The 27,822-nt window shown below is 41.4% G+C and overlaps 1 protein-coding gene across 1 annotated transcript; it reads right to left on the bottom strand.

The window, feature by feature from the left end:
• On the bottom strand, positions 1 to 27,592 carry PPP1CC (protein phosphatase 1 catalytic subunit gamma). The gene is made up of 8 exons (XM_054443637.2): positions 27,297 to 27,592; positions 16,377 to 16,508; positions 15,135 to 15,365; positions 4,702 to 4,806; positions 2,657 to 2,880; positions 2,320 to 2,454; positions 1,291 to 1,351; positions 1 to 394 (listed from the first exon to the last, which is right to left on the bottom strand). The coding sequence occupies exons 1-8, from the start codon at positions 27,349 to 27,351 to the stop codon at positions 324 to 326; spliced, it is 1,014 nt and encodes a 337-aa protein (XP_054299612.1). The 5' UTR covers positions 27,352 to 27,592; the 3' UTR covers positions 1 to 323.
• Positions 27,593 to 27,822: the final 230 nt, after the last annotated feature.

Genomic DNA, 27,822 nt, shown 5'->3' on the forward strand with positions numbered 1-27,822 from the left:
TGGTTTCCAGAGCAATTTATTCAGGAAAATCTATTCAATATGCCATCAACAGCTCTCCTGTGTGTATTGTGCTGATAAATAGACACTGAGAAGATTTAACAAGTTCATCATTTAATAAGTCTGAATTCATTTTCACCACATGGTATTGTACACGGTCATCTGTTGAAACAGATTTCTTTTTTAACAGATCTTAGTTTAAAAAAGTCATAGGTACTGTGAGTTCTGTATAAACTGGTGGACAATAAGTTAGTTCCTTTGTTTTAACTTATAAGCCTCAACTTCACCGCAGAATAAAGAATGTAGGCCAAAGAAAGCATAATCGGTCACTCGTATAGAACAGTATTGTTTCTATAATTTGAAGCTTTCTGAATGGACGGGTTCAGGCCTGATGCAACTGTAAAAAGATTACTTAATGAATAGGCTATATGGAAATTGTACAAAATGTTATTACCTTTAATCATTAGTAGCTTAAACAGCACTATATCACTAATTGCTATTCAAAATCAAAAACCTGTTTTTGAATCCTTAAGAAGGCAGCATGTGTACACAACCATACCACCTTGTACTTAGGGGTGTGTCAAAACATAATTCAACAGAAACTTTGGCTTTAGGAAAGTCACAAATATTTAAAAGAATGGCTTTGTCATTTTAAGTATACGGTCGGGGAAAAGTGTGCTTTAATTAAATATACATCATACCAGTGATGCTGGCAAGGTTGAAAGTTACTCCTAATGTTGACAGCTATAAAAACTAGTTTGTACATAACAAGACAATGAGAGGAAAAAGCAATCCCTTTGAAACAAAATTCTCAAATAAAAAATGTTCACAGTGGTTTGTATCAACAGTATGCATTTTATGACAAGAACATGTACAGATTCAGAGCACCCTAGGGCTCTCTTTATGTCCTAAAGAAAATGAGCATTTACATGATTATGGGTTGTACTGACTTAAAAAAGATCAATTGTACACTTACTCCTTAGACAGGATAAACTGTCCTGGGGTGTACAGCTTTAACATCATCATTAAAATTGTTTGCAAAAGGAACAGAATTAAAAAACAAAACACTTTTCTTTTTGGAGTGAAGAGTTTTTCATTTGCTGTTATAACCAGCAAATGCCATTCACTAAATCAAAAATGGAAGGAAAGGCCCCCACAAACACAGATCTATCTGAGCAAGCTGACCAGTACACATTACAGTCTTAAAAATGAAGGTTATATACTCTATGTTACAAGTCCCGACTAGGCAGTGTCAAAATGACATCTATTTCTTTGCTTGCTTTGTGATCATACCCCTTGGAGGCGTTACAGGTCTCGTGGCATTTGGCTTCTTTTTCTCTGCAGGCTTTAAAATCTGGAGATTCAAAAGACAGTTCATTTAGGAAATATACTCAACCCCAAATCTTAAGAGTCCTTAAATTTCATTCAGATCTTCTGTTCAGATGGTGTTTACAACTGCCCCAACAAGTGTAAAAGCCCCCCTAGCATATTAACACAAGCTACGTTGAATGTAAACATTTAGTAATTAATGCTATGACGAACAGATAAAATCTATTATCTGGACAAATTATTTTGTCTCTGAGTATAATGACAATATTCTGAAGTCTACACCTGGTAGTATCTTTAGCTACTCCTTCTGATACAGGGGAGAAAGTTCTTTACAAAAGTGTTTCTCCAACCTGTAGGGGATCCTTGCACAATCTTTGGAATTTTGAAAGCTGCAAGTTCTCTCTGATAATTGGTAAAAAACTATTTTAATTCATTTAACTGATGACTGCCACATGATTTTGTGGCTGTATTTATGTTTATGACTAGGCTGGCTTGAAGTTGTACAAGTATCATAATAAGCAAATGAGAAAAAGGCCAAGGCAGATTCTAAATAATGCTTTTGTGCCAACTGAAGGCCAAATGATGTCATGGTACATTAACAGAAGTTTTGTGGAAGTTAGACTAGAGGGCAGAACTAAGTAAACACACAGCACAAGGCACTCAGTACTTTTCACATGCAAGTGGTGATTTAATTTTAGCTGAATATTACATTGTCATTATGGTTTTAGATTTACAGTAAAAGAGCCATAAGCATAAGGAGCCAATATGCAATGCAAAAAATTGTAATTCAACACTGGGGAAAGGTGCCATAATTAATTTTTTCTTTTACAAGGGATCCACACATTATTCAACTATGATACACACTAGTTAAGGGAAAATAAAAACTTAGCCTACTCAGCATAAATGAACACTAGGCAAAAAGTAGCGATTATATTTTTCAATCAGCAAAGTGTAAACATATTAAAAGGAAATAATGTTGAAAGCACACTCTACCTGAAAAGAACACATTAGTGTTTCATCCACACTCATCATGGCACCTGCATTGTCAAACTCTCCACAATAATTGGGCGCAGAAAACAGAGTGACCAACTGCCTCTTTGCAAAAAATTCATATCCATCTTCAACCACCTTAAAGAGAAAATTTTTTCAGTATAAATAGGTGCAAATACTAGGTGAGTAAAACCATGTTTCAGTTTCCCATTGAGCCTGATATCTTGTGTTCCAGAAACACTTTGTATAAATAAGCAATACCTACCCACCAAAATCAACAAGGAGAATCTGTGCTCACACACATGCTCTTAAGTGTACATGTAAAATTCAAAATCAATACCTGATGGGCTCTACATATAAGATCCAAATCATGCTTATGGAGAAATTTTGCAACCACTTCTGCACCAAATGTGAAGGACACTCCTCTGTCATTTTCACCCCAGCCTAAGACATCTTTATCGGGGTCAGACCACAAAAGATCACAAAGAAGACCTTGATCTGGTACATCAGTTGGTCGCATAATTCGCCGAATCTGCTCCATAGATTGAAGATCTGGTGATAAACCTATTCAATGAGGAAAAAAAAAATGAAGAAAGCAGAACTTTTAAAAGGATACTACCCCTTCATAAGTTCCATTTGTCTACACAGAAATTCAATAATCCTGACATAAAAACTGAAACCTATGATTATATTTTATTTACTTTTAGTTAAAAGAAAAAAAAACACAGAAAAAGGACAACATTGGATACACACTAGAATTATATGCAGTAAGGCATGGGGTGCAGCAGGTTTAAACAATACATGGAAACAGTTATATTATACAGAACACTGTAAAATAAAATCCAGTGATTTAAAAAACTCTTCTATGGGCTTCCCCCAGTTGATGACAATAATGAGCGATGTTATGATTGATGGCTTACAATGACTGAGCTGAGAAGATAAGGATGCTCAGTGTGAGGTAGTTCTCTAGGAAACCTGCACTGTTCACAGACCATTAAAATCTATAAGAGCTTATTATATCGAGTTACAATATGGGATGCATATTGTAAGAGTTAAAAACCATGTATCCAACTCTACCAAAACCTGTCTAAGTACAGAAGCACAGAGATAAAAGACATTATGCAGGCTTTTTGATGGCTGATTAATTTCAGACCATACGTGAAAAGAAATTCTCTTTGCAATTACTATTTTAATTACATTATAGAAAGCACAACCACTGAGCAAAGCAAAACAGCTTATAACATATATATGTATATGTATATATTTTTAGAGATACGGTCTTGCTCTGTTGCCTAGGCTGGAGTGCAGTGGTGCGATCATAGCTCACTGCAGCCTTAAACCTCTGGGTTCAAGCAATCCTCCCGCCTCAGCCTCCCAAATAGCTACGGCTACAGGTGTGCACCATTACACCTGGCTAACTTTTAAAACTTTTTCTAATGACAGGCGTCTCGATATGTTACAGGTTGTTCTCATATTCATGGCATCAAGCAATCCTCCTGGCTTGGCCTCTCAAAAGTGCTGAAATTACAGATGCGAGCCACTATGCCTGGCCAAAATAACTTTCAAAATCCAAGTCAGAGAAAGTTCTGAGAGGATAAAAAACAATCAAGGGAAAATCTATTCACATCTTGAGTGTTCTAGAGGATCTCTGGCACAGCAAATTACACATTGTTCATTTTATAGTTAAAAATACTTTTCTGCCGGGCGCGGTGGCTCACGCCTGTAATCCCAGCACTTTTGGAGGCCGAGGCGGGTGGATCACGAGGTCAGGAGATCGAGACCATCCTGGCTAACAGGGTGAAACCCTGTCTCTACTAAAAATACAAAACATTAGCCAAGCATGGTGGCGGGTGCCTGTAGTCCCAGTTACTTGGGAGGCTGAGGCAGGAGAATGGCGTGAACCTGGGAGGCAGAGCTTGCAGTGAGCCAAGATGGTGCCACTGCACTCCAACCTGGGCGAGAGAGCGAGACTCTGTCTCAAAAAAAAAACAAAAAACAAAAAACTTTTCTGAGCCGGGCATGGTGGCTCACGCCTGTAACCCAGCACTTTGGAAGTCCGAGGCAGGAGGATTGCTTGAGCCCAGGAATTTGTGACCAGACTGGGCAACATGGTGAGAACTCATCCTTACAAAAAATAAAATAAAAATAAAAATTTTCTGCTCTATTTTCAAACCTAACTTACAGAGTCTAGAATTCCCATAAATCAATTCCTTAAGATTTTTATCCAAATGATCCTGGCTGTATCAGAGTGAAAGTGCAATGCAACACATCAACAAAGGAGTGTTCTGTCAGAGAAAGTCATCCCAACGATAACTCACAAATGTTAAAGTGTTCACCCTTTGGAAGGGATCAAAACCTATTTGGAACAAAAATCAGCCCACCTACCTCCATGACAGCAGAATATCTTCTCATCCACGATGGCTGCTATCGGTAAACAGTTAAAACAGTCTGTGAAAGTTTTCCATAGTTTAATGTTGTATCTTCTTTTACCTGTGATTTAAAAGAGAGTATTACTGTTCTGTAGGCTCATTCTCTCAGGATTAACTTCCTCCAAAGCAAGACTCTGGGTGCCTTTTAAGCAAATGAAACTATGTTTTTATTAAGAATCTTAATAAAACCATCTTATTTTAAGGCTCTTTTAAAATAAGAGCTGGGCGTGGTGGGTCAGACCTGTAATCCCAGCACTTCGGGAGGCTGAGGTAGGAGGATGGCTTGAGCCCAGGAGTTCAAGACCAGCTTGGGCAACATAGTGAGACCCCATCTCTTTAAAGAAAGACTCTCCTGGAAGGAAGGGGTTTAGGAGAGACACATATCTGATCTAAAAGCAATGACTTACATTTTCACATGAAATCTTTTTAAATTCCACAGAAGCATGAAACCAGAATTCCAGATTTGATAACGATTAAGGACTGCCATCAAATCCCAGGAATTATCTGGTAGCATCAATTCTGTTTGAAATTGTCTGCTCTGTCCAATCTCACCGCAGCTAGTTCCCTACTTCTGAATTCAATGAGAACTTACACATGTGGCGTTACGACCTTCCTTCTGAGGAAACCTGAGTTAGCACCCTTCCCCATGTACCCCACTCAATAACCTACTGATACCAGAGGATCTCCAGCCCTCAGTACTCTAGCAGGAGGCACAATGATCACACGGCAGTGGCTGCCTCTCACAGGCACTACAGGGCATTTGTTTCCAACACTGCACAGACTCCACATGCTCCCACAGGCCTGATGTTACAGGGTGGTCTTGTTCCCTCAACAGCACACGCATCCACACATTCTGGAGTCAGAGTGCAGTTCTGACAGAAATATGCCTCTATGCACTGGTTCTACAGGAAACTGATGTTCTGAGTTTAAAACCTACTCACATACCTTGCAAGAACAAATTTCTCTGGATTGGTTGAGGACTGTCCAATTGTCCAGATGCCTTTGTTTCCTGTACTTACTAAACTAAGCACAATCTTTAAAAACCAGTTTGGCCAGGCGCGGTGGCTCACACCTGTAATCCCAGCACTTTGGGAGGCTGAGGTGGGCAGACCATCTGAGGTTGGGAGTTTGAGAACAGCCTGACCAACATGGAGAAATCCCATCTCTACTAAAAATACAAAAATTAGCTGGGTGTGGTGGCGCATGCCTGTAATCCCAGCTACTTGGGAGGCTGAGGCAGAAGAGTCGCTTGAACCTGGGAGGCAGAGGTTATGGTAAGCCTTGATTGTGCCATTGCACTCCGGCTTGGGCAACAAGAGCAAAACTCCGTCTCAAAGAACAAAACAAACAAAACAAACCAAGAGTTTGTCCTTAATCTCTTTTCCTGGGGACTACAGGGACATCTAAAGGTTTTTTTTTTTTATTATACTTTAAGTTTTAGGGTACACGTGCACAATGTGCAGGTTAGTTACATAAGTATACATGTGCCATGCTGGTGTGCTGCACCCATTAACTCGTCATTTAGCATTAGGTATATCTCCTAATGCTATCCCTCCCCCCTCCCCCTACCCCACAACTGTCCCCAGAGTGTGATGTTCCCCTTCCTGTGTCCATGTGTTCTCATTGTTCAATTCCCATCTATGAGTGAGAACATGTGGTGTTTGGTTTTTTGTCCTTGCGATAGTTTACTGAGAATGATTTCTAATTTCATCCATGTCCCTACAAAGGACATGAACTCATCATTTTTTATGGCTGCATAGTATTCCATGGTGTATATGTGCCACATTTGCTTAAACCAGTCTATCACTGCTGGACATTTGGGTTGGTTCCAAGTCTTTGCTATTGTGAATAGTGCTGCAATAAACATACATGTGCATGTGTCTTTATAGTAGAATGATTTATAGTCCTTTGGGTATATACCCAGTAATGGGATGGCTGGGTCAAATGGTATTTCTAGTTCTAGATCCCTGAGGAATCGCCACACGGACTTCCACAATGGTTGAACTAGTTTACAGTCCCACCAACAGTGTAAAAGTGTTCCTATTTCTCCACATTCTCTCCAGCACCTGTTGTTTCCTGACTTTTTAATGATTGCCATTCTAACTGGCGTGAGATGGTATCTCATTGTGGTTTTGATCTGCATTTCTCTGATGGCCAGTGATGGTGAACATTTTTTCATGTGTCTTTTGGCTGCACAAATGTCTTCTTTTGAGAAGTGTCTGTTCATATCCTTTGCCCACTTTTTGATGGGGTTGTTTTTTTCTTGTAAATTTGTTTGAGTTCATTGTAGATTCTGGATATTAGCCCTTTGTCAGATGAGTAGGTTGCGAAAATTTTCTCCCATTTTGTAGGTTGCCTGTTCACTCTGATGGTAGTTTCTTTTGTTATGCAGAAGCTCTTTAGTTTAATTAGATCCCATGTGTCAATTTTGGCTTCTGTTGCCATTGCTTTTGGTGTTTTAGACATGAAGTCCTTGTCCATGCCCATGTCCTGAATGGTAATGCCTAGGTTTTCTTCTAGGGTTTTTATGGTTTTAGGTCTAATGTTTAAGTCTTTAATCCATCTTGAATTAATTTTTGTATAAGGTGTAAGGAAGGGATCCAGTTTCAGCTTTCTACATATGGCTAGCCAGTTTTCCCAGCACCGTTTATTAAATAGGGAATCCTTTCCCCATTGCTTGTTTTTCTCAGGTTTGTCAAAGATCAGATAGTTGTAGATATGCGGCGTTATTTCTGAGGGCTCTGTTCTGTTCCATTGATCTATGTCTCTGTTTTGGTACCAGTACCATGCTGTTTTGGTTACTGTAGCCTTGTAGTATAGTTTGAAGTCAGGCAGCGTGATGCCTCCAGCTTTGTTCTTTTGGCTTAGGATTGATTTGGCGATGTGGGCTCTTTTTTGGTTCCATATGAACTTTAAAGTAGTTTTTTCCAATTCTGTGAAGAAAGTCATTGGTAGCTTGATGGGGATGGCATTGAATCTATAAATTACCTTGGGTAGTATGGCCATTTTCACGATATTGATTCTTCCTACCCATGAGCATGGAATGTTCTTCCATTTGTTTGTATCCTCTTTTATTTCATTGAGCAGTGGTTTGTACTTCTCCTTGAAGAGGTCCTTCACGTCCCTTGTAAGTTGGATTCCTAAGTATTTTATTCTCTTTGAAGCAATTGTGAATGGGAGTTCACTCATGATTTGGCTCACTGTTTGTTATTGGTGTATAAGAATGCTTGTGATTTTTGTACATTGATTTTGTATCCTGAGACTTTGCTGAAGTTGCTTATCAGCTTAAGGAAATTTTGGGCTGAGACAATGGGGTTTTCTAGATATACAGTCATGTCGTCTGCAAACAGGGACAATTTGGCTTCCTCTTTTCCTAATTGAATACCCTTTATTTCCTTCTCCTGCCTAAATGCCCTGCCCAGAACTTCCAACACTATGTTGAATAGGAGTGGTGAGAGAGGGCATCCCTGTCTTGTGCCAGTTTTCAAAGGGAATGCTTCCAGTTTTTGCCCATTCAGTATGATATTGGCTGTGGGTTTGTCATAGATAGCTCTTATTATTTTGAGATACGTTCCATCAATACCTAATTTATTGAGAGTTTGTAGCATGAATGGTTGTTGAATTTTGTCAAAGGCCTTTTCTGCATCTATTGAGATAATCATGTGGTTTTTGTCTTTGGTTCTGTTTATATGCTGGATTACATTTATTGATTTGCGTATATTGAACCAGCCTTGCATCCCAGGGATGAAGCCCACTTGATCATGGTGGATAAGCTTTTTGATGTGCTGCTGGATTCAGTTTGCCAGTATTTTATTGAGGATTTTTGCATCAATGTTCGTCAAGGATATTGGTCTAAAATTCTCTTTTTTGGTTGTGTCTCTGCCCGGCTTTGGTATCAGGATGATGCTGGCCTCATAAAATTAGTTAGGGAGGATTCCCTCTTTTTCTATTGATTGGAATAGTTTCAGAAGGAATGGTACCAGTTCCTCCTTGTACCTCTGGTAGAATTCGGCTGTGAATCCATCTGGTCCTGGACTCTTTTTGGTTGGTAAGCTATTGATTATTGCCACAATTTCAGACCCTGTTATTGGTCTATTCAGAGATTCAACTTCTTCCTGGTTTAGTCTTGGGAGAGTGTATGTGTCGAGGAATTTATCCATTTCTTCTAGATTTTCTAGTTTATCTACGTAGAGGTGTTTGTAGTATTCTCTGATGGTAGTTTGTATTTCTGTGGGATCGGTGGTGATATCCCCTTTATCATTTTTTATTGCATCTATTTGATTCTTCTCTTTTTCTTTATTAGTCTTGCTAGCGGTCTATCAATTTTGTTGATCCTTTCAAAAAACCAGCTCCTGGATTCATTAATTTTTTGAAGGGTTTTTTTTGTCTCTATTTCCTTCAATTCTGCTCTGATTTTAGTTATTTCTTGCCTTCTGCTAGCTTTTGAATGTGTTTGCTCTTGCTTTTCTAGTTCTTTTAATTGTGATGTTAGGGTGTCAATTTTGGATCTTTCCTGCTTTCTCTTGCGGGCATTTAGTGTTATAAATTTCCCTCTACACACTGCTTTGAATGTGTCCCAGAGATTCTGGTATGTTGTGTCTTTGTTCTCGTTGGTTTCAAAGAACATCTTTATTTCTGCTTTCATTTTGTTATGTACCCAGTAGTCATTCAGGAGCAGGTTGTTCAGTTTCCATGTAGTTGAGCGGTTTTGAGTGAGTTTCTTAATCCTGAATTCTAGTTTGATTGCACTGTGGTCTGAGAGACAGTTTGTTATAATTACCAATACAGAGAAGTGCTTAAAGGAGCTGAAAGCCAAGGCTCGGGAACTACGTGAAGAATGCAGAAGCCTCAGGAGCCAATGCGATCAACTGGAAGAAAGGGTATCAGTGATGGAAGATGAAATGAATGAAATGAAGCGAGAAGGGAAGTTTAGAGAAAAAAGAATAAAAAGAAACGAACGAAGCCTCCAAGAAATATGGGACTATGTGAAAAGACCAAATCTGCATCTGACTGGTGTACCTGAAAGTGATGGGGAGAATGGAACCAAGTTGGAAAACACTCTGCAGGATATTATCCAGGAGAACTTCCCCAATCTAGCAAGGCAGGCCAACATTCAGATTCAGGAAATACAGAGAACACCACAAAGATACTCCTCGAGAAGAGCAACTCCAAGACACATAATTGTCAGATTCACCAAAGTTGAAATGAAGGAAAAAATGTTAAGGGCAGCCAGACAGAAAGGTCGGGTTACCCACAAAGGGAAGCCCATCAGACTAACAGCGGATCTCTCGGCAGAAACTCTACAAGCCAGAAGAGAGTGGGAGCCAATATTCAATATTCTTAAAGAAAAGAATTTTCAACCCAGAATTTCATATCCAGCCAAACTAAGCTTCATAAGTGAAGGAGAAATAAAATACTTTACAGACAAGCAAATGCTGAGAGATTTTGTCACCACCAGGCCTGCCCTAAAAGAGCTCCTGAAGGAAGCACTAAACATGGAAAGGCACAACCGGTACCAGCCACTGCAAAATCATGCCAAAATGTAAAGACCATTGAGACTAGGAAGAAACTGCATCAACTAACGAGCAAAATAACCAGCTAACATCATAATGACAGGATCAAATTCACACATAACAATATTAACTTTAAATGTAAATGGACTAAATGCTCCAATTAAAAGACACAGACTGGCAAATTGGATAAAGAGTCAAGACCCATCAGTGTGCTGTATTCAGGAAACCCATCTCACGTGCAGAGACACACATAGGCTCAAAATAAAAGGATGGAGGAAGATCTACCAAGCAAATGGAAAACAAAAAAAGGCAGGGGTTGCAATCCTAGTCACTGATAAAACAGACTTTAAACCAACAAAGATCAAAAGAGACAAAGAAGGCCATTACATAATGGTAAAGGGATCAATTCAACAAGAAGAGCTAACTATCCTAAATATATATGCACCCAATACAGGAGCACCCAGATTCATAAAGCAAGTCCTGAGTGACCTACAAAGAGACTTAGACTCCCACACAATAATAATGGGAGACTTTAACACCCCACTGTCAACGTTGGACAGATCAACAAGACGGAAAGTTAACAAAGATACCCAGGAATTGAACTCCGTTCTGCACCAAGCAGACCTAATAGACATCTACAGAACTCTCCACCCCAAATCAACAGAATATACATTTTTTTCAGCACCACACCACACCTGTTCCAAAATTGACCACATAGTTGGAAGTAAAGCTCTCCTCAGCAAATGTAAAAGAACAGAAATTATAAGGGACATCTAAAGGTTTAAACCTGTACCTCTCCTTTGAGAGTTAGCGCCAGCCCAAGCAACTGACCTGAACCACACCTCCCACCCTGTAATGCAAATCAAGCAGCTTAGGGAGTTTAGCACAGGGCTTGAAATGTAATGTAAATTCAACAAATGTTTGCCTTCTCTCTGCAGAGGAGAGTGTTATCTTTTCTCCTAGTAATTTCTGGTTTCTCAATGACTGGGTCTAACGCTGACTATGGTTTACCCTGTTGCATATTTCTTTAGAGGCTACTAATTCCTTCACTGGGGGGTTCAGAAAGTTTAACAAACTCCTCCCGCCGGGCTGAGGAGGCTGAGGCAGGAAAATTGCTTGAACCTGGGAGGCAGAGGTTGCAGTAAGCCGAGATCGCACCATTGCACTCCAGCCTGGGCAACAAGAGTGAAACTCCGTCTCAAAAAAAAAGGAAACTCCTCCTTACGAAAGGCTGAAGGGCAATCTGCAAAACCACCACCTCCCATTTCCAACAGCAATACTACTACTACTACTACTACCACCACCATAGGATGAGTATCCCTAATCCAAGATGCTCCAAAATTTGAAACTTTTTGAGCACTCACATGATGCTCAAAGGAAATGCTCACTGGAGCATTCTGGATTTCAGATTTTTGGATTAGGGATGTTTAATCAGTAATTATAACACAAATATTCCAAAATTAAAAAAAAAAAAAAGCAAAAACAAAAAACCTCTGAAACCTGCAACACTTCTAGTCCCAAGCATTCCAGGTAAGGAATACTTAACCTGTATTATAAAAACAGAGCTGCTGTCTTAGCTCCCCAGTGACAGTGACTTCCTCTTTCCCCAAGGTCAGCTTCACGTCTGGATATTTTTTTTTGAGGTGGGGTCTCACTGCATCACCTAGGTGGAGTGAAGCGACGCAATCTTGGCTCACTGCAACCATGGTCTCCCAGGTTCCAGTGATTCTCCTGCCTCAATCTCCTAAGTGTCCGGGACTACAGGTGTGCACCACCACACCTAATTTTTGTATTTTTAGTAGAGATGGGTTTTCGCCATGTTGGCCAGACTGGTCTTAAACTCCTGACCTCAAGTGATCCACCCACCTTGGCCTCCCAAAGTGCTGGAATTACAGGCATGAGCTACCACGGCCGGGCTTTGATTCTTTAATTATGCCACACACTCCAGCTTCTCCTGCCGATTCCTGCTGGCTTCTCCATCAAAAATCAGTTTGTTTCCTCCTTTTGCCTCTCAGCACTTTCAGCGTGGGCCTGCCTCTTTCTATTCTCTCTTCATTTCCTCCCTAAGGCCACCTCAGACCACTAGGAACATCTGGCTCCTGAAAGGTTTAGCCAGGGTAATCGCCCAGCTTCCAAATCCTAAGATTCTGAGCCATAACCTGTAATGTGGTTTCCCATTACTGTACATCAGACAGCTACAGTAGCAGAAACAGATCAACAAACATTCATGTTTTACCCAACAACATATACCTCAGCCTTTCCATCACATTTGCAAAGTTTAAAAAAAAAAAAAAAAAAAGAAATGGTAGTATAAAGTACTTACGTACCTGGAAAACAGGCAGTGGTTTTTAAATTGTCCCATGAAAATCAACATTTGAATATAACTTTTCATTTTAATAAAATTAATAAGTATTTTATATATATATTAAATGTCTGCAAGCCTTCAACCAAAAGCCACCTATGTCAAGGGCACTTTCATGCCCACAAGTAGACTGGATGGCAAATTATATCTGCCTGATGAGAGAGAGGAAGCTTGAGTACAAGATCTACAAATTGTGTTGATGACCAAACAGGAGTCGAAACTGATACCAACCAACACTGATCTTCTAAGTCATTTTTTAAAGGCCTCTGCATTAAGTAGAAACTGAAACTGATGCAGCCAGTATCATTACATTAGGATACATGTCACAACAATGAGGTCAACTGGATTTGAATTCATCAGTGCAAACATGAAAAGTATTTGCTGGGCTAACAGCTATGTAAAAGGAATCCTTTCTTAACTCAAGAGTAACACTTGGAATAAGTATCCAAAACACAGTGTTGGCTGGTGTGGTGGCTCATGCCTGTAATCCCAGCACTCAGGGAGGCTGAGGTGAAAGGATTGCTTAAGCCCAGAAATTACAGGTCGTAGTAAGCTATGATCCCACCTCTGCACTCCAGCCTAAGGCTCTGTCTCAAAAACAAACAACAAAAAAAACCCATCACACCTGCCTTGCATTTCACTACCTAAGGAGTAGTAACTGGCTTACTGGTACTTCTCTGACACAGAATCACTGTTAATATTGAATATCTTTCATGTACAAGTTCAATGCTATCAGTCAGTCCAGAACCCACAGAATTTTTGTCCCTGATATTCCTGCCACCCTGCGTCTTATCAGCTGGATCTCAAGGTCACAGACCAAGCAAACATCCAGTTGTGGGAAAGGGTGGTAGTAGAAGGGCTCAGTCTGTGAATATAATCTTTCTAGGATGCACTTCTAACAAATGTGCTAGCTCAACACATCTATGTGAATTGAGATGGAAAAACACCGCATCTGGAGGCTCTAGGTTACAATGTGGTCTAGGGGAGGGCCACAGGGACAACCCTTTGCTGATCTCCCTATAATATTAGCAAATGCCAAGTACCTGAAGTTCCTTAACCACCTCTTCACTCCAAACCTGAAACCCCTCCTGGCAGCAATGATGAGCACAAAAGGAAGGTGAAGGTAGAGACTCAAAACCTTTTCTGACTTAAAACCCTTTATCGAACTGATATTTTCAAAGCTTTTTTTTTTTTTTTTTTGAGACGGAGTCTCACTCTGCCACCCAGGCTGGAGTACTGTGGTGTGATTTTGGCTCACTGCAACCTCCGGCTCCTGGGTTCAAGCAATTCTCCTGCCTGAGCCTCCTGAGTAGCCGGGACTACAGGCATCTGCCACCACGCCTGGCTAATTTTTGTATTTTTAGTAGAGACGGGGTTTCCTCATGTTGGCCAGGAAGGTCTTGATCTCTTGATCTTGTGATCCACCCGCTGTGGCCTCCCAAAGTGCTGGGATTACAGGCATGAGCCACTGTGCCCGGCCTATTTTCAAAGCTTTAAGAACTGTGTTTTGTCAACAGTCAAATCAAAGTGCACCTTTAATTAAACAATCCAAAATGGGTCACAAAATGTGTAAAATACTGTAAAAATAATCTTTGTTCAGCACATTTTAGTTTTAGGAAAGTTACTGCCATTCTTCCTGGGTGTGGATATGCCAGAAGGAGAAAAACTACAATAATTTCAAAAACTAATTATTTACATATTGCAAGATTCCATTTGCATGCAATATTCTCTAGAAAAGACAAAAAGTAGATTCGTGGTTGCCTGGGGACTATGGTGATGGTTGCATAACTATAAATTTACTACAAATCACTGAATTGTACACTTTTAACAGATTAATTTTATGGAATGAAATTACATAATAAAGTTGCTTAAAAAAACTATTTGGAATGGTTCTCAGATTTCAACTAAGAATTAAGTTATCTGTGAATACAACAATTTAAATCTTAAAGCAACCATTACCATGATCATTACTTCCTAATCTGATCATCACATCATAAAAGAATCCAAGACCTTATTTTATTACAGTGGCAGTGTTATTTTTCTACCCAAGAGAGAAAAAACTGGCTGAGCACCATGGCTCACACCAGTAATCCCAGTACTTTGAGTGGCCTAGGCGGGCAGATTCCTTGAGCCAGGAGTTTCAGATCAGCTTGGGCAACAAGGTGAAACCCCATCTCTTCAAAAAAATACACAAATTAGCCAAGCGTGGTGATGCATGTCTGCAGTCCTAGCTACCTGGGAGTCTGAGGCAGAAGGATCGCTTGAGCCTGGGAGGCAGAGGTTGCAATGAGGTAAGATGGTGCTACTGCACTCCAGCCTGGGCAACAGAGTGAGACTGCGTTCCCCCACCCCCCTAAAAAAGCTAAGCTAAAAACAAGTTGATGAAATAGAAATCATGAGAGATGATACCACTGCATCTAAACTCTCACAATTCCTAACAGAAGTACATGATAATTGTTTATGATAAATATCTTAATTTCAATAACTCTTCCTTAGATATAGGAAAGTACTTACACTCATCATAAAATCCATAAATTCTGTTGATGCTGGCACATTCATGGTTCCCTCTGAGAAGAAAAAAATTCTCAGGATATTTGATTTTGTAGGCCAGTAAGAGGCAGATAGTCTCCAATGACTGCTTTCCCCTGTCCACATAGTCCCCAAGAAACAGGTAGTTGCTTTCTGGTGGGAAACCACCGTACTCAAAAAGTCGCAGCAAATCATAGTATTGCCCATGGATGTCACCTGGAAGCAAGAATTTTGTTACACAGTGTTCCCATACTTAAAGCTCAATCCACTAACAAAGCTTTGGAAAGACATTCTTTAAATACTCATTGTACAATGGCATTGACCTCTAGTAATGAGAGTTTAATTGGGCAGCCAACACTAAGTAATTTCCAGTCTTACATCATATTTAGTTCAATTGAGCTTAACAAAAATTTTAAGTATATGTGTTATGTCCAGAACCTCACATAAAATTCAACTAATTAAGAATTTATTCTGTGGAAGGGGTTATTATGTCCAAGCATGCATTCTTGCCAAGTAACATGGTATTCCTTTCAGGCTGACTGATCAATATCAGATCTCTGACAGCTCAGTCTCTGGGTACTGTGTTAGCAGAACTGCTGCACTTCTAGTGAGCCTTGGCCCCATCTGAACAAAAGCACATACACACATACACACCACCCCCACCCCCCACCCATCAATGCATTTAGCTCTCAATTTCTCCCTGCTAGATAATGCCAAAGAACATTTTACTTTTAAAAACATGAACACAAAGTTTTATCAATGCAAATATGCTATAAGAATGTATTACTCAAATGAATAAAGTTTAGTTTTACATTGAGTTAAAACAGATTATTTGCTTCTATTATGCAGAAAACAGAACCACAAAATCAGCATCAAGGAAGTTCTATTTTTAGCTATAACTAGTGTTGCTTTAAACTTAAACATATTCCTATACATCCATGTAGTTCAGACCTTTCCTCAGCTCTCCATTCTTAAGTTTCATTTTTTTCTTCTGCAACGTTTATTCCTTCAGCAAAATATTTAAAAAAAAAATCTGAAGTACATCTAAGTAAACTAAGTCCATTAGAGGTATTTATTCTAAAGCTACTATTTAACTGAATTTTAAGTAGTTCCAAGCTATTCGCAAACAGGATAATCATTCTGCTAGCTAATACAAGGTCATCAACATATCCTTGACTCAGTTAATCAATCATGTAACCAAAGATAACTTGTGTGCCCCAAACTTACCACATATTTTGAGTGGTGCTTCAAGTTCTAGTAGGATAGGCTGACTGAGAAAGATTTCACGAGACTTTAAGCACAGTCCTCTGATTTCATTCTCCTGAAGCTGGACATTCTTACCAGGCTTGGACCCTCTCACTGCAGGAGAAAAATCGCAATTAGTCCAATGAAACCAAAATACAAAATACGAGATTTAGATAAAGGGGCAAAAACATGGTTTAACTAGCTTTCTGAGTGGCTTCATTTTCAGGACACTTATAATAAACATGGTTTTAATGTCTAATTAGAATCTTAAAATCTTAGACAAGATTTAATTGCATCTTCGATACCAAGTAAGACTTCTTTTATAGTATTCCAAAAAAGGAGCCATCCTGTCTGTGCAAATGCTGTTAGAAACAGGACTAGAGGCCGGACGCAATGGCTCACGCTTGTAATCCCAGCACTTTGGGAGGCTGAGGCGGGCAGATCATGAGGTCAAGAGATCCAGACCATCCTGGCCAACATGGTGTGCACCTGTAATCCCAGCTACTCGGGAGGCTGAGGCAGGAGAATCGCCTGCACCCGGGAGGCGGAGGTTGCAGTGAGCCAAGATCGCGCCACTGCACTCCAGCCTGGGCAACACAGCGAGACTCTGTCTCAAAAAAAAAAAAAAAAAAAAAAAGAAAAGAAAAAAAGAAAACAAAAAAGAAAAGACAAGACAAGAAACAGGATTGAAAATACTCAGAACCCTCCCCCATCAGTGTTTTTCAGAGGACCATGGGTATCTCCTCCTGAGGATCTCTGACTGAATTTACCTACGAAAAAATGTTAGTGTTGTTTTCATTTCATTAAGAAAATGTTGGTTCACTGTACTTATTTTGCCATGCATTTTCTGGGCCTGCATTTGTGTTTATGCTCACATCTATATAGGGCAAAGGATGTCAGTCATGTGCTATACTGTAAGAAAGCATGTTTCCTAATAATTTGAACAGATAAGATAATAATGGGAGAAAGAAATCATTGCACAGCATGGGGCATCCACACCACGAGAGCACTTGGGGTTCTTCTATCAAAGTACAAACTTTGCAACAGAGCTCACTTGTCAGCACGTAGGTAGTTGTGAGAAAGAAATTTTCTGTTTTGGTTCCAGTTGTAACAGACTGGATAGTCATTAGATACAGATAAAGTAGCACTGAACTGCTAAATGTACCTTAATTTTACAGTTACAAAGTTCACTTCTGGACCCCAAAATATGTAACTAAGTCTCATTCTGATAAAATTATTATACAACAAGCAGCAATAAAAGCATAGTAATAATAGTCTTCGAGGAAAGATATGAAACAGATGCATATTTAATAAAACAGCAACTGAGCAACAAAAATATTTTTTCCATAAGTGATTTTCTTTTTCTCTCTAGACACACATACAGAGCTGGAACTCAGGAAATACTCCCGGTGAAAGATGGGATCCCCGCGTCATTGGCCAGAAAATGCCAATCATTAGTGATTTCACCACAAGTTAACCAAAAACTTGGGCAGACTGCCCAGCAGGAAGCTTTATTTTTAGCTAGGAAGGAAATCCTAGAAGCTTCCGGTTTCAATGTGAATTTTTTTCAGCAGAGTCCCACACTTATGAATGAATAGCTGACTCTAAGTCTTCCAGGAGAATATTTCTGCGATAATTGGCTCATACCATATAATGGCAGGCTTTGTTGTATGAATGCTATTGTAGTTAGTCAACGCCATCAGATGAAATCAACGTTGCTAACAATTTTTTTTTTTTGGCTTTGGAAGCTCTCCACTGTCACCTTTGAACCTAGTTTATATTTGTTTTACCTCCTTTATTCTGTTTCTCTGTTTGTCCTCTGGGTGGGGACATTCAGAGATCAGTAAAAAGCAAAAGCAATACTAACAACAATTTAAAAATTCTTTTTTGAAGAAGCCTGGTGCCCAGGCTGGAGTGCAGTGGCATGGTCATAGCTCACTGCAGCCTCAACTTTCCAGGCTCAAGTGATCCTCTTGCTTTGGCCCCCCAAGTGCCGGGATTACATGCATAAGCCACTGCACCTGGCCTTAAAAATTACTCTTAATATTAAGATTAGATGCAGCTTTTCCAGAAAAAATAAAGATTTCTATTTAAAGAATGGTGCTTATGAAAAACATCAACAAACATGGTCTGAAAGCTTCTTAAATTCCCTAAAATTAGCAGAAGGAAAAAAGTTATATAAAGATAGAAATTGCCAAAACCATCTTCCATCAGCTATCATACAGCTGCTCAGCCTTCAGGCCTCTGCTCAGACACTACACTTCACCCTGGAGAAAAGCTTCTCTCATCCATCTCCTCTCCCCTCACAAGCTTGCTGCATGCTTTTTGAAAGGCTCTCTCAACATCAGGTCACTACCCACCACACCCCCTCAACCATGCTTGTATTTGTTTTATACTTGCCAGTTTGCTTCTGCCAGCTCATCTGGACCCACTGGTAGAATGTAAACCCACAGTAGTAAACTCACAGCAGTAGTCCTGCTCTGTAGTGTACACGAGCCATAGCCAGCATGCAGCAGGTGCTCAAAATTTGTTGCATGACTGAAATCTGGATAAGTCTTTAAGTAGTGTTGACTGGCGGCATTAGAATTAAACATATACTCCAGACTATATATTTATTTATTTAGAGACGGAGTTTCACTCTTGTTGCCCACGCTAGAGTGCAGTGACGCGATCTCAGCTCACTGCAACCTCCGTCTCCCGGGTTCAAGCAATTCTCCTGCCTCAGCCTCCCGAGTAGCTGGGATCACAGGCATGCGCCACCACGTCCAGCTAATTTTGTATTTTTAGTAGAGATGGGGTTTCTCCATACTGGTCAGGCTGGTCTCGAACTCCCGACCTCAAGTGATCCGCCTGCCTCAGAGCCCAAAGTGCCGGGATTACAGGTGTGAGCCACCGTGCCCAGCCCAGACTATATACTTTTGATGAGCAAAAAGCCTGTTTCTGCACTATAAAATTATAAAACAATAGTGCCACTTGCTTACCAGGCTTTACTGGAGTATTTTTCAAAGTATGAAAATCTAGAATTACTCTTAAATTTCATGTTGAATGGTCTAACAGAGATTTCAAATGGGGCTTGGCAGTCCAAGTGAACACTGGAGAGTTCTTAAAAGTTGTCATATCAGGCTGGGCATGGTGGCTGGTTACTGCGGAGGCTGAGGCAGAAGAATCGCTTGAACCCGGGAGGTGGAGGTTGCAGTGAGCTGAGATCGTGCCACCGTACTCCAGCCTGGGTGACAGAGTGAGACTCCATCTCAAAACAAAACAAAACAAAACAAAACAAACAAAAAAGTTGCCATATCAGCCAAAAGCATACAAATTCATCTCACTATTTTTTTCTTTCTTTTTTTGAGATGGAGTCTCGCTCTGTTGCCAGGCTGGAGTGCAGTGATGCGATCGTGGCTCACAGCAACCTCCACCTCCTGGGTTCAAGTGATTCTCCTGCCTCAGCCTCCCAAGTAGCTGGGATTACAGGTGTGCGCCACCGCGCCTGGCCCACTTCGCTATTTTCAATGTCCATCAAACAGAATTATTTACTCGTTGTAGTTAACATTTACTGAGCACTTATCCACTAGGCACTGTACTAAGGGCTTTATATTGTCATTCAATCCTGTCAACAATCCTAGGAAGTCAGGCACTGTCATCTTCCATTTTACAGTGACTTAGTCCAAAGTCACAGAGCTTAAGGACATGAGGCCACGATGCTAGATCTAGTGGTGCATCCACCATACCACCCCCCCAATTAAGAATCTGTTCTACACTGAACTTCAAAACCAAAGGAGAAGGCCGGGCATGGTGGCTCATGCCTGTAATCCCAACACTTTGGGAGGCTGAGACGGCGGATGACCTGAGGTTAGGAGTTCGAGACCAGCCTGGCCACCATGGTGAAACCCCATCTCTACTAAAAATACAAAAATTTGCTGGGCATGGTGGCACACATCTGTAATCCCACCTACACAGGAGGCTGAGGCACGAACCCAGGAGATGGAGGTTGCAGTGAGCCAAGACTGTGCCACTGCACTCCATCCTGGGCAACAAGAAAGAAACTCCGTCTCGGCCAGGCGCGGTGGCTCATGCCAGTAATCCCAGCACTTTAGGAGTCCGAAGCGGGGGGATCACCTGAGGTAAGGAGTTCGAGACTAGCCTGGCCAACATGGTGAAACCCCATCTCTACTAAAAATACAAAAATTAGCTGGGCATGGTGGCAGGCACCTGTAATCCCAGCTACTCGGGAGGCTGAGGCAGGAGAATCGCTGGAACCAATGAGGCAGGTTGCGGTGAGCCCAGATTGCATCATCACACTCCAGCCTGGGGAACAAGAATGAGACTTGGTCTCAAAACAAACAAACAAACTCTGTCTCAAAACAAACAAACAACAAAAAAAAAGCAACACCAACTTAGACCTAAGGATGTGACTTTTCAGTAGAAGTATTAATATTTCTTTATCTGGCTAGAAAGGGAGATTCAGGAAAATGTATTATTACTGTTAAAAGTGAAGGTTGCTCTGTAGAAATGTATCTGATCTATTTTTCTGGCAAATCACTGACATGAGCATATCATAAAAACTTCCACACATTTTTATTGAAAACAAACTGGTAAAAATTTGAATTATAAAAGAATAGCAGCCAGATGCGGTGGCTTGGGCCTATAATCCCAGCACTTTGGGAGGCCGAGGTGGGAGGATCACTTGAGCTCAGGAGTTGGAGACTAGCCTGGGCAACATGGTGAAATTCAGTCTCTACCAAAAATACAAAATATAGCTGGACATGGTGGCATGCGCCTGTAGTCCCAGCTACTCGGGAGGCTAAGATGGGAGGATCACTTGAGCCCGGGCGATAGATGCTGCAATGAGCCGAGATCACGCCACTGCACTCCAGCCTGGGCCACAGAGTGAGACCCTGTCTCAAAAAAAATAAATAAATAAAATAGCATTGGTGATTATTTACAACACCAGTTCTTTCTCATAAGCAATACTAACTTTTGAAAGTTAGTTGCTGGCAACAAGCAAAGCAAAGATGGAAACTATGGAAGGAAATTTAAGACAAGTTTGAGATTATTTATGAGGAATAAAAAAGTATTTTCCTTGCCACATAAAGGCCCCTTAATTGTTTAAAGAAAAACATATTAAAGAAATAGCATATACTAAAAAAGCCCTAGCTGAATTCTAATGAAGTTTCAGAACCTAAGAAAGGCACAAGTGGTATAAAAATAAGCCAACGAAGATTTTGCTGTTTTAAAATAATCCTGTTAAAAAGTAGGTGATAATTTTAACAATATGCCACATCATATTCATTTCAGTGAATCAATAGCCTCATGATATTTGACAGATTTAGGAAAATAAGACTCAAACCAAAACCAAAAACAGTAAATACTTCCAACATTAAGCATTCCCATAAACAACTGAGTTCTTTTCTGCAAAAAGTATAAACCACAAAAATGTTATCAAGAATCCTTCGGGCCAGGCACAGTGTCTAACGCCCGTAATCCCAGCACTTTGGGAGGCCGAGGTGGGTGGATCAGCTGAGATCAGGAGTTCGAGACCAGCCTGGCCAACATGGTAAAACCCCATCTCTACTAAAAATACAAAAATTAGCAGGGCATGGTGGTGCATGCCTGTAGTCCCAGCTACTCAACAACTGAGGCTGAGGCTGAGGCTGAGGCAGGAGAAATCGCTTGAACCTGGGTGGTGGAGGTAGCAGTGAGCCGAGATCCTGCCACTGCACTCCAGCCTGGGTGACAAAGACTCAAAAAAAAAAAAGGAAAAAAAGAAAAGAAAAAAGAATCCTTTAGTTTCTCTGCAAAGTCACCAGCAGAAAGACTTCCATGTTCTGATTATTACAATTTTTTCCACACCCTGCCCTCTCCCATCCTGATTTTCCTAACTGATGGGGTTACACTTCAGGCATTGATAAGTGACACCAAGGCAGGGAGCTGTGGTTCACGCTTGTAATCCCAGCACTTTGGGAGGCTGAGGTGGGAGGACTGCTTGTGGCCAGGAGTTCAAGAACAGCCTAGGCAACACCCCTGTCTTTAAGAAAAAAGGAAAAAGAAAAAAAAATTAGCCAGGTGTGGTGGTGTGTGCCTATAGATCCGGCTAGCCAGGAAGATGAGGAGGAAGAATCACTTGAACCGAGGAGTTCAGGTCTCCAGCCTGGGGACAGAGTGAGACCCAGTCTCTAGTAAAAAAAATAAATAAAAGTGACACCAGTTCTTTCAAGGCAGATAGGATGTGGCTGCAAAACACTGTTTACTGTTCTCAATAAAGCATCTTGAGTTTTCTATACCTAGAGTAAAGCCAATCCATTAAAAACTTTAATTTTCCAGTCTAAGAACACATTTTGGTAATATACCACTGAGTAGACTACATTTTGAGTTTTCATTTGCTGTAAGCTTTACTGTCGGTGATGACCACTACCTTCTAGAAGAGGGATGACAGTAAACCCCAGTGAAGTGGGGAAGCTGGAGATTTCAGACAAGTCACCAAGATCCACAAACACATCATCTGTTCTTGATGCTTTGGATACAGAGGTATGATCTTAAAATATCAAACTCTGTCTTGGAATTCCATAAGCTCCATGGAAATGAAATCTTTCCTTCTTGGTCTTGAATGACTTTCCAGTTCTTATCTACAAAGCGACTGACACCCAGAATATTATCTCCTTCATATTTCAATCTCTAAGGTCAACTAATGGCCTCAATTGTAAATTAAGTTAAATGGTGAAGCCCACATAACATCAATAACTTCCCTGCTTCACCATCAGGAATCCTCACCTAGTCAAGTGGGCTGACTGGTACTGTGATTCTGCACAACAGGTTACAGGTTGTAATAGGACTGTGCTTTCAAAGACATCAAATCACCTCACTAATTTCTACAGCTGACCACTGCTGGGCTACAACTGCATGTCCATTTGCCCAGTTCTGAGGAGGAACGCCCTAGGCTCAGAACGCAGAGTGCTCCTGTGTGTCACATCCCCCCAAACACAACGTCACACACAATTCTGTCAGATTTCACTGCTACCTCCTGCTACTGACAGGCCAAGAGGGCACTGTGGGCACAAGGAGAGTAATCCTTTTTCAATGCTGTGGTTTAAAAAAGGACTCCTGCAAGCTGCAGATCATCTGTCTCCAACAGAGCTTTCCCACCTTGCCTAGGAGGAGAGGAAGTGGGCATATGACCAACATACTGATGGGAAAGGAAGGGCAAGGGCTCACATCAGAGTTCTTATCGATGAGGGAATTAGAAACTGACAACTTGGATGTGAGTATAAAAATTACCTGCTCTGTAAACAAATAATTACAGGCTGGGCACGGTGGCTCATGCCTGTAATCCCAGCACTTTGGGAGTCTGAGGCGGGCAGATCACTTGAGGTCACGAGTTCGAAACCAGCCTGGCCTCATCTCTACTAAAAATACAAAAACTTGGCCGAGCGTGGTGGTGCATGCCTGTTAATCCCAGCTACTCAGGGGGCTGAGGCACGAGAATCGCTTGAACCCGGGAGGCAGAGGTTGCAGTGAGCCGGGATTCCACCACTGCACTCCAGCCTGGGTGACAGAGTGAGACTCTGTCTCCAAAATAAAATAAAAAATTAAATAATTACAGGTGTTCATTAGGAAAGATTACTTTTGTGTTTTTTTGGTTAGCATATTAAGAAACCTTCCCCTTTTTAAACCATTATGTTTGTCCTTTATTATCTTTAGGACCAAGGATGGCTAAACACCAGAATATGAACATTTTATACTGCATCAAAAAGTTGAACACATGCGCTATTTAAACAATCTTAGAGTTTCAGAATACCTGAACGCTCCCTACCTTCAGAACAACCCTTATGTATCAGAGGATTAAATCTGTAAGCACTTTCTGTGAGCCAGGGCAGAGATCATACTTAAATCACTAAAACAAGTCAGGCAATTCTGCAGAGCCTGACATGGTCTTGCACTTTGACAATGGCCTTCTTCAAAGCAAAGATGCTTCTTGCAAACCAAGATGTGAAGTAAGTTACAACCACCTGCTATGCAAGAAAAACGCTAGCCACCACGGCTCCTTGAAGGAGGTCATTTACAAAGTAAAACTGCCCCAAATCTCACTTTTCTTCAATACATCAGACCAAATCAACAGCTGGCTTATTTTCTCTTAAAATGCCGTTTTACTGTGTAGTTATTTAAATAACTAACATCAGTTATACTAAGGAGTTAAAACCTTAAGGTTTTATCATCAGCAAGGCAGAGCTTGGATAAAAGCATCCATGGTGGGTTGCAGAGGTGATGCCTCGCTTACAGGAATACTCAGAGTTCAGAGAAGAAAAGAACTGCAAAGGTTAGTGACTAAGCTCTAAACCAACATGCTGTTTTTCTTAAGACTTCACTTTTCAGTTAGCTTTTAGTACTATTACTGAGCTACTTCTCAACTAGCTTATACTGCTCTCAAGCTTAAAAGATCAATTCTGAACACGTAAAAAAATCCACCAAAGTCACAAAAGTCATATTCCCTCCACTTTCAGATATACTTACATCTTAAAGTATTTAGAGGAAAAAAAGGTTTTGGGGACATTACGAAAAGAACAAAATTTAGGCTGGGCATGGTGGCTCAAGACTATAACCCCAGCACCTGGGGAGGCCGAGGTGGGAGGATTGCTTGAAATCAGGAGTTTGAGAACAGCCTGGGTAACACAGTGAGACTCTCACTTCTATTTTAAATGATTAAATTTAATTTTCTTAAATAAAAAATTGTAAAACACAGAATTTATTACCAACATCATTTAACTTAGATATCTACATATCCTCAATGGATCATCTTCAACTGTTTCTCTGCCAATTTAACACCCACGAGAAAAAAAGAAATTTAAGTATACTTTGCAGTTAGCCTATTCCCAAGACATTAAAATGCACTGCTTTATTAATTTCAGCAAAAAATGAAATATAAGAAAACCTGGTTTTCAAGTGCCACATAACAAGAGGAACTATTAAACAATGATCTCATTTTAGATGTATCATTACTTACCAGGCAAACTACTTATTAGGATTTTAGAGATCAAAATTAACAAAAGCTGTTTATGAATAGAGGCAGTTATGGGCAAACCAGAACTTAAATTAGCAAGCCTTAGATGATCTTAAAATTCTAATGTTTCTAATCCATGCAAATTCCAACTTTTCCTGTTTCCTCAGAGAAATAAAGCCACACATATCCCTGTAGAGATAAGCAGAATTTTAAAATTTAGAAAGAAAATATTTAACAAAAAGTTCCTTTCTTACAGCAACCTATTTTAATCAGTTTCTGACCAACTGCTGCCTCGAATAAATTAAAGAACTTATTAACTAGTATGAAAAAGTATGGTTCTTACATAAATACCTGGCATTAAAGGAATGACAAGGTTTTCACCTACAATACAAGGTTTTCACCTGCAATAACATTTCAAGAACATTTCAGGGGTTCTTAATGACATTTAGTGGTTTTTTTTTTAAGACAGCATAAAAGGAAAGAATGCACAGATTAAGAAAAGGACGAGATATTTTCAGGAGCTTCATTTTAATAACTTACTTTAAAAGATCTGCAAATTCTAACACCAGAGCTGTCCAACTGTTCATGCCCTCGACTCCACCACTCACAGCATTTATAGTCCAACAATATTTTAGGACTGTATAAAGGCAAAAAGCAGTTAAAACTGCCAAGTTCCCATTATGAAGTTTCCAAGTTAGGGGATATGACTGAATTCTTACAAAGTCTTGGATAAGATGTTAGCATCCGTTGACATGCCCTTGAATCTGAAAGAAGCTCATTTCAGCTTCCGTCTTTAAAAGCTGAACCTCGCCCCTCTCCCACATCAACATGAATCAATTGCCAGGCACCTCACTAGTCTTAGATGAGCCGAAATTTAAAGCTTTCTATTAACCTTTACTTAACCACTGGCCACCTTCCTTCCTACATAAGGTGACAGTGTTGTCTGTAGCGGGTTCTAGCTCCCGGCTATCTGCATTTGAAATCCAACTGTCAGTAACTGTGTGACCTTGGTTAAGTGACTTCATCTCAGTTTCTTCTGTAAAATAACAAAAACAAAAAAAAATTGCAAATATCTTGCAATGGGTGGGAGAATTAAATGAAATCTGTCTTAAGTGCTCAAAGAATGCCTGACACACAGTAAGCGCTTTAGTAGCGTCAGTTATGATTATAGTAATAATTTCATGGACGCAAAGTGCTTAAGACAGAGCCTGGCACACTGGAAAGATAATGATACCGTCAGCCTTGTTGGCTTCCTGTTCAGATGCACGTTCAGGAAAAGAGCGCGGAGACCTCTCCAAGATTAGAACAACTTAAAAGGATTTGGAGAGCAGGCGAACACAGGTTCTCACACCTCTTGAGACATGAACGCTTGTTACCAAGTAACAAGAAATGGGCCCCCCAAGACCCCAGAACCACGAAAAATAAAAACAAAAGCAAGCAGGAAAAGAGCCCCCAAACCCGGTGGAACTCATGCCCTCATCAAACTGCCTTCCGAGAGGACGAGCACCGAAAAGTCCATCTCGCACAGTACGGCACACGTCGTCCAGGGGGCTGGACTGGGATCCCCAACCATCGCTCCAAAGACCCGTCCGGTGTGCGGGGGCAAACGGGTAGGGGCGGGAAACGTGGGGGTGGGGAGCGGAGTTTTCAAATTCCACGGCCGGGAGGAAGCCTGCATCCTCGTGCAATGAATGAGCGGAGCCTGGAGGGTCCGCGGCTGGCGACAAGTTGGGAATCCCGGGCTGGCCTCCCTCCGGCTGCAGTCCCCGGCCCGTGGGCCAACTCGAGGAGCTCACTCCCCACGGTGCTGCAAGCCCAACCGGCCTCCCAACTCCCCTCCCTCGAGCCCCCGGGGCCGCCTGCCGCCCTCGGGCCCGCCTCCCCCTTCAGCCGCCCGCCGCCCCCCTTACCTTCCAGCAGCCGTTGGATAATGCTGTCGATGTTGAGTTTATCTAAATCCGCCATCGCCTTCCCACCGCCGACCCTCCCGCAGCGGCGCCGCCGCCGGCTCGCGCCCGGGACTCACACCTCCCTTCCCACGCCACGAGCAGAGGCGGTGGTGGCGGCGGTGGCAGCAGCCGCAGCGGGTCCCCCCCCCTGCCGCCCCGCTCCCTGCTTCCTCCTTCTCTCCCCACTGGAACCACGAGAAGAACAAAATGGCCGCCGACTCCTTAGACAGCCTCGGGCGGCGCACGGATGCGCGCGGGGAGTGCAGCGGCCCGGCCGGGACTTCTTTATGGGCCATAGGGCGCGCTGGAGGGGGCGGGGCCCGGGCGCGGGAGGGGGCGGGGCCCGGGCGCGGGGCGGGGCGGAGATGGTTGAGCGCAACCGCGTCCGCGCACGGGATCCTTCCGCCAAACGGGCCGAGTAAATAGGCCCGCCCCCGATGCCGGGCCCGAGCGTGAGTTGCAAAGTTACACGCGGGAGTTGGGGCTG

Source organism: Pongo pygmaeus, chromosome 10, assembly GCF_028885625.2.
Source record: "Pongo pygmaeus isolate AG05252 chromosome 10, NHGRI_mPonPyg2-v2.0_pri, whole genome shotgun sequence".
In the NCBI taxonomy this organism is placed as follows: Eukaryota; Metazoa; Chordata; class Mammalia; order Primates; family Hominidae; genus Pongo; species Pongo pygmaeus.